Raw genomic sequence first — 8,488 nt, forward strand, 5'->3', positions numbered from 1 at the left:
ATGTTTATTCAGTGTAAGCTTACAAAAACAAAAATAAAACAATAAATCCACTTTCAAACAATCAGACAGCAAACCAATCAATCAAAACTTGTTAATATATACCTCTGAATATAATTCATCTAAATGTCTCATGTATATCATTCTGTAATGGATGTATTCAATTGACAACCCCCCCCCCCCCCCCCTCCCCTTCGTTTGACAATCAATGCATTTGAATCGAGGCATATAGTTGGAACACCTCCACGGTTGGGACATCCCCTTTTTAAAAATGGCTGGATCTACCTCTGTTTTCCCTATAGACTAAAGCCAATATTTTGTGTGTCGGGGTAAAAATAAAATAGTCTTCTTCAGTTTGCATAAAACTAAAAATCCTTTACAGGTTATTTGATTTCTTGATCAGTAGAGGGTCAAACTGTCTATCAATTCAATTTGCCTACATACATGTATGCTATTTGTTACCTTGTATACACAAACATGGTACATACATTGTGTGTCATTTCTTACATCAGTGACATGTTTTTTACTTCCTTGAATTTTTCTTTTAAAAACACCCATTTTCAAATGACACTTTATGAAATTACTACATTGTACTGTAGCAAGATTTCAATAGTCATGAATACAGAGAAGATCCATATTACTACATGTGCTAATGAATATTATGCCAGACATTTAGATGACTTACTTTCAAAGGGGGATAACTCAATTTACAATAAAGAATGATTAAAAAGCACTATTTTTGTGAAAAGCAGAAGTCATACTGTCGTGACTTAAAATCAGACAAAAATCATCTAGTACCTTGATCCAGGGCTAACAATCGTACTTAAAAAATATACATAATTCATAATAAAATCCTTGTATCCTACATACTAACCACATATAAATTGACAAACATTTACCCTGCCATTTATTTCTATGACAAATGTGATTTATTTCACTAGTTAATGAACTGTACACATGTTTCTATTTATACTTGATTGATTATCAGAATATATAAGTTTAGAATTTTTCAAGTCTAGATGTTTAATCCTAAAAACAACTGACTGTCTTTTAGTTATTTTTTTTCTCTAAAATCAAACATTACAAAATTGATGGCACCATTATTCAAAGCATAGAGGCAAAGAAAAAGATAAGAAAAATAGAAAATGATATAAGGGATGATTTGGTCAGTTTTGGCAGTGTTCTTCAGCAGGGTTAATGTATTTGTCAATAGATTTTGGTTATCTAAATTAACTTTCATGATAAAAAAATTCTCAATCACACCACATATCTGTACATACAATCAGTTCCATGCGCCACCTGGCTTACTTTGGGGTGTGCCCCACCCTCCCACACCTGGACTGCTGCCTGGTTCACTCCCCTGAGAGCTGCCCCAACCAAGAAAGCTGTTTGCACTAACAGGAACACCGGTTGCTGCTGTACCTTGACTGTTACTTCCTATACTCCCAAAGCTCTGTACACTGGTCTGACTGGACGAATCACCTCCACCTGGTTGTGTTGTGCCGATTGGTGTTCCTCCCACAGCAGGCGTGGCCCCAGTTTGACTGACAAGTCCTACTGGCCCCCATCCACCTTGCCCACTCAACATGGCCTGGGCAGCTGCTAGCATTGCAGGGTTCAATTGGAAAGCTCCTAAACTGAGGTTACTTAGTCCTAGATTGTTTGGTATATTCCCTGCAGGTATGGGACTAGGCTGAGTAGCAATAGCCTGGGCTGCTCCCCGTCCTCCTTGACTCCAGTGATTTGGGTTGTATCCATGGCTGTAAGCTGGCTGGTTGATTACTTTCTTGTCATTTTGACGATCGTAGTTCTTCGGTGCAGCGCTGCTGATGTGTACACTTGCCCCTTTTATGATGTGATCTTCTCCACAAAGGCTTTGTGAGACTTCAGGGTCAGCAAATGTTACAAAGGCAAATGCTCTGAATGGCTTAGGTATAAATACGTCTACTACTTCTCCATATTTAGAAAAATAGTGACGTAAATCTTCAGCGGTCATGTCATCAGTACATCTTCCCACAAACACTTTTCTGTTCATCATTTGTTGGGCATTTTCCTGCAATTACATCAAAAAGATAAAAGTTTGCTGTCATATCCAGTTTAGTGATTCATCATAATTTTAATCAACATCTTATATACAGAAGAAAGATCATAATTATTGTAACCCCAAAATTTTGGCAAAAAATAGTAGAGTGTTATACTAGTTGCCTGTCCCAAAAAAAAGGGGCCATAAGTTTGGACATTTTTTTTTCCTCAAGTCTCATCATGCTATTAGAACCATTGTTTTGAGTGTGAAACGTTCATGAACAATTGTATATAAATAGCAAGTTTATGGTTGTATTTCATCATCATATGTGCAAACATACTAGTTTAAGCAAGCCATTTAGCTGTTTGTTTATCATCATCCATGGTCACAAAAACACTTTATATAAATAGTGCAAATTAGACTTCTTACTTTAGAAATAAAACATAACATCTCCCACAAGTCACTTGAAGTGGATACCAAACAGACAAAATCAGGATGACATATATATGCTATAAAAGTATCATAACAACAACAGTTTGTCTTAATTGAACACTTCAAAAAAATCATTTATTTTCATGAATGTCAATATTGTTTTAAAAATTTATTTATTACCTCCCCTTCCCAGAAGATTTGTTGCATTTTATTGTCATTAAATAGATATAAAACCACTAGCTTCAAAACAACGTTTTTCATTTCAGTTTAATTGTAGCTATCCCGTGTTATTTTCATGCAACAAGTGTTGCTCATTCTTATGAATATCAATTAATCTTATCAGGCCCTAATAAACTATAAAGACCAGCGTCTTAAAGATGTGTTTTATTATCAGAGTACTCTGCTATAGTTTATTTAACACAAAACCTATCTCGAATCAATTTCTCTCAATGTTTTGGTCTTACCTTCGACTTTATAAAATTCTTACAAAAAGTACTTAAAATTTGCTGTATGCAGAATAGTACATTGTATTTGCATCAATGTAAATATAACGGAATTTGATGAGACTGTCATTAAAGTGAGAGGGTTAGCGCTATAGAACCAGGTTTAATCCACCATTTTCTACATTTGACAATGCCTGTACCAAGTCAGGAATACTCAGGAATATGACAGTTCTTGTCCATTCGCTTTTTATGCGTTTTGTTATTTGACTTTGCCATGCGATTATGGACTTTTTGAATTGATTTTTCTCTAAGTTCAGTATTTTTGTTATTTTAATTTTTTTTTGCAGATGAAACAAGCCAGATAACTATTTTCATAATTATAGAGGACTTCTGATGTGCAATGTAACATGTGTAAGCACAGTCGGAGTCCTTTAATTTTCCAAATTTCAAATGAAATTCTACATTGAATAAATTTCATTTGTTAGTACCATTTTTTTCTAACATGTTGTTAAAGGGAGATAATGAAGATTTTCAAAATTAATACAACATAGGAAATTTCTTGATGCATTAAAGTTTTTCCTTTCACTTGATATGAACAGGCCTATGCACAACCGTTGCTCTTTTTTAGATGAAGCAAAAATTAAATTTCTTTCATAAGGCTAACAAAAAATATATGTCTGTTTACGGTTACCCGACTGTCCCTTTTTTGAACGCCGATCCTTAGCCATTTTATTTCTGTTGTAAAGTGAAAAATAAACTGAACTTGTATCAAAAGTGAACACAGTGTTGCCTGATACATCCCAATGTTCATAATCATGAATATGATAGCTGTTTTAAGGAAATTCACGATTCGTGATGAAATAAACAATTTGCCGCCATTTTTCCCAATCAATAACAAAGGGAAATAATCCAACCATTAAAAATACAGGTAAACTCGGCCCATGGACAAATTGGACAACGGAAAGACAACTCAAAATCATGGCGAAAAAAATAAAATGGAAAAAAATATAAAATGAAAATACCGACCTACCTACCCTATTTATTTTGATGATGTAACCTTAAACAGACATATATTTTTTTTGGGCCTATTGATTGTATTTATGATACATGTATGAAATGGCTTAAAGTTTACAGCAGTATGAAATCAATCTGTCTTTTTTCAATTTTGGTGATTGTCAAAATCACATGTAAACCATTCAAATTCTAAATGCTTTATATATAAATCATTTATGTTGAATTCTTACTTTGGATTTTGTTATAAATGGTTACTTAGATATAGATATCAAGCGATCAATCAAAACCAATTCAACTAGACATGACCAATTTCAATAGAACTAATACTTGTTAATAATATATATATATATATATATATATTATTAACAAGTATTAGTTCTATTGAAATTGGTCATGTCTATATATACCGGTAGAAGGGTCTAAATACAGCACTAACAACATTTTCCAAAAGACCAAATAAGTGAAAAAGTATATTTAAACAAAACGCATTTGACCAACTGTTAATATTTCCAAATATTTTAACTCACAGCATGCCATTATTATACTTTATGATTCCTAGAAATAAGCACAGGACTGACAGGACATTTCTACTAAAAATATAATCTTCCCTTGTGATTTTTGTGAATTTTGTAATACATGAACATGTACTTTCCTATAGCTATAAAGATCTGAATTTCTATGACTGCTTTATTTATACAGTATCAGTGAATGTATGTGTTACCTTTGAATTTGGTATTCTAACATCACACCATCTTCCATCAATCATATGCCTCTGTGTCATACATTTAACTTGTGATTCATAGTCGCCAAACCGAATGAAACCAAAACCTTTAGATAGTCCACTTTTAGGATCTTTCTTCACCTGAATTGAAAATAAAATATAGATAGATTAATACAATGAATTGTAAAATATAAAATGAATTTTGATTTCTGTTTTAGGGGGAAGCTTGCACATTATTTGCATATCTGTTATGTTCCACATGTACATAGGCTACATAAATGTCTTAAACTTTGGAAAGTACATTAAACAGTATATGTTTTTTGCTGTATGCAGCCTGAAGAGGAATATAGTAGAGATTTCGAATGGGTTAAAAACATATAAAGATCAAGAGTTATCTCCCTTGTTCCAAGAAGTTTTATCAATGTGGAAATGAACTCTCAACTATTACTGCATCAAACTTTTTGACATATCCTAAAGGATGATTTACTAGACAAGTCATATTGGTATTCATGTGAACATGCTTATTAAGAAATAATAAAATCTATAAAGATCATGTAATTTATCAGAAAAGAGTAAAGTTATCCCTACCAGCATAAATATATATAAGGAACAGGACGAAAAATAAAATTCCCCAAGCTTCTTCTGTGCTAGTGCACAAATTTTTAATATTTTCAGACAATAAACATTCATGACATACAATGTTTATATCTGTATATAATTTTATCCTGATTTAAACTTTTACACTTGATTATTTTACAAGCTAAAAGTATGCAAACATGCAGATTGGTTTAATTTGTACTTTTATATATTTGCAACATGTACAAATATTAGGACTAAATACTTGAGATCAGCTGTGTTCTTTCTCAATGCTGTCATCAATTAGTCCTTTAATTTACGATTCATACTTTAAAAAAAATTCTCCATCACATCATCCATTTCAGGGGCGGATCAGTCATTTTAAAAAGGGGGGTTCCTAACTCAAGACAAAGCCATTTAAGGGGGTTCTAACAACATGTCCCCTTTCAAATGCATTGATCATCCAATAAAAAGAGGTGGTCCCTGGAACATCCCCCCTTGATCCGTGCCTGCATTCATTTGCCTGACACAAAAAGCTGCTACATGTATCAAACCTACATTGTAATATATATATACATTTAGATAATTGTTTATAATTGACAGGTAAACCTACATGTACATAGCTAGTACTCTGTTCTGAATATAAGCTTTAAACCCTACATGTACAAACCTGGACCATTAAAAGTTCCCCAAAATTTGAAAAGTATTTTCTCAGGTCTTCTTCTGTACTTTTCCATGGTAACCCCAGGACAATAAGGTCACTGCATCTCTTTTTGTCATACATTTTCTTCCTGTTAATGACAGCATTGTCTGCATTGATTGGTTCTTGGTCTACAGCTGTTGCATGAGGTTTCTTTTTGTTTTCAGCTGAAAATACAAGAAAATTTACATGCAATTTTTCCTTGACCTTGTAACATTACCCCTACTGACATTGACTGATATTTATAACAAAGTTTTGCATTGACTATTTTAATGCATATATACATGTACATTTGTATATAGCAAATAGAGCATAACAATCCCAAGTCACATGGCACAGGGAAATTAGCATGCATTTTGACCAACATACAGTTTAATTTCCTCTCTGTATGCATGGTACGTGTATATGTCTTAGACATGTAGAAAACAGTTTGAAGTTCAATTTAAAAAAATAATTATGATCTGTTGGCCTGTAGTCAGAGATAACTTTTGCAGTCTGGAAGGCAACTTACAAATGTAACAAGCCTGGGCTGCTAGCCTGGTGGTTAAACGCAGTGATCAGAATTTTAATAACATGACTTCAGTATAAAATGAGAGTTAATGTTTTTATCACCTTACAAACATGACAAAACTATAAGCTACATTTTTGTACACGTATAATGTTCTGCAATACATTCAAAACATATACACTGATTTGTTTACTATATATCTTCATGCCTTATATATCATGTACTGTAGTACGCCGCTAGATTAAAACTGACGTGGAAAGGTAACATATGGCCACCGAAAGCTCTTTTTTTGAGAGCCCAGGTGGTCGTGTGGTCTAGCGGGACGGCTGCAGTGCAGGCGATTTGGTGTCACGATATCACAGTAGCATGGGTTCGAATCCCGGCGAGGGAAGAACCAAAAATTTGCGAAAGCAAATTTACAGATCTAACATTGTTAGGTTGATGTTTAGACGAGTTGTATATATATATAATCATACATGTAGTGATGTACAATGTATTTCTAACTAACTGGTTATAATATTAATCATTTGTAAATGTAATCTGTATACTATGTTTACTTTCTAGCAGCAGATTTCTGATATCTGGAGTCTGATATCAACTGCCACAAAAGAATACAAATAAATAACTTTTTACTTTTAAAATTACTGTTGTGACTTCGATATGTTGTGCCTTGTGGTGTCATGTTATGATTTTAAAGCTAAACTTAAATAAGGGATCCTGGAGTCAACTTTATAAGAAGTTAGCTCAGGAAGTATTCATATCAAAATATCAAATAAATAAATGGGCAAGAATCAAAAATACCAAAGAGATATAGACTGAAATGTTTAAAAGCAAAACGTCAACAATACAGTTATCTCCCTTAGCTGTCAAACAGAAAGTTTTCAACGACCTTCAATATTTCATTAAAAGTAGCATATTAATTGATACTGTAGTAAAAACTACCTATGCAGTTATGTGCAATAATGATTACTGCATCATACTGCATAAATAATTAATCAAAATTCTGTTAATAATTCGAAAAATTAAATGATTTTGTCGAAGCGTCTGCTTGATGTTCGGAGGCCAACTGGGTTCCAGTTTGTAAACAATATTTGAAAACACTTACATTTTGGAAACACAGCAACATAAATCCTGTTCGCCCATTCCGTATCAGGTGGATATAATCTCCCGTCTGAAAGTCGTATGCCTCGCATAGCACCGGTATCGGGATTTCTGTATTTCAAACCACAGGCACCAGGAAACTGAGCTGACAGGGTAGACAGCAAGAGAGTTCCGTCGTCTTCGCTCGGGACTTCCATAGGCTCTTCGCCCTCCTCCTCTGCGACTTGAATATACTGACTCATTTCCCTTATAAATTAGACACACTTTCGGAGCATTGAGAATCAAAAATGTCTCTAATTTTGGGGTAACCCACTGTGGTCCCGAACTGAAGGTGCGCGGCGTACCAAGATGGCGTCTTCTGTTGACAATTTAAGCGATACTAGCGCCATCTTTTAGTGACCTAAAAAATTTAATTTTCATTTTAGAGTTGTCGTTCTTTTATCTTCAATTTGTTGTCGCTGGAATCTTTTAGAATAGTTATATCAGTGATTTTCAGATCTTTTAATGAATACGTGATTAGAGCAGATGTTAACAATTTGTGGTTAACATTTTTAATAAAAGAAAAGATATTGACAGTAATGATTGTTCTTGCAAATCTGTTAATAGGGGGAGGGTTTGACAGAAACATGCACATATCCAATACAAATTCTTTTGGTTTGCGTCTCATAATTATTTGGACTAGTTTGCGTCCTGATTTGATTTCTCATTTTTCTTGCATATAAGTCTTTAATTGAGATATAAGTTATTTGCTATTTTAATAGTACTTAATTGATTTTATAAATTCATCAATGAACTAATTTTCGGAACTCACATGACATCATAAATGATCATAAATTTGCGAGTATGGTCTAGAGGAAACGATGACAGTCCGTCGGAAGGGGACGATAAATGGTTGACCGTGTTAAGAGAGAGCCATTTTAAATTTAAAATCGAATAAAAAATGTTTTGTCATTTTTCTTCAAATAATTAGAAC

At 33.5% G+C, this 8,488-nt stretch overlaps 1 protein-coding gene across 1 annotated transcript; it reads right to left on the minus strand.

Annotated features, from left to right (window-relative positions):
• Positions 1-630: 630 nt before the first annotated feature.
• On the minus strand, positions 631-7,894 carry LOC134693363 (TAR DNA-binding protein 43-like). The gene is made up of 4 exons (XM_063554137.1): positions 7,520-7,894; positions 5,877-6,073; positions 4,631-4,771; positions 631-2,050 (listed from the first exon to the last, which is right to left on the minus strand). Exons 1-4 carry the CDS (start codon positions 7,755-7,757, stop codon positions 1,280-1,282), a joined length of 1,347 nt encoding a protein of 448 aa, XP_063410207.1. The 5' UTR covers positions 7,758-7,894; the 3' UTR covers positions 631-1,279.
• Positions 7,895-8,488: the final 594 nt, after the last annotated feature.

This window comes from Mytilus trossulus, chromosome 12, assembly GCF_036588685.1.
Source record: "Mytilus trossulus isolate FHL-02 chromosome 12, PNRI_Mtr1.1.1.hap1, whole genome shotgun sequence".
Classification (NCBI taxonomy): domain Eukaryota; kingdom Metazoa; phylum Mollusca; class Bivalvia; order Mytilida; family Mytilidae; genus Mytilus; species Mytilus trossulus.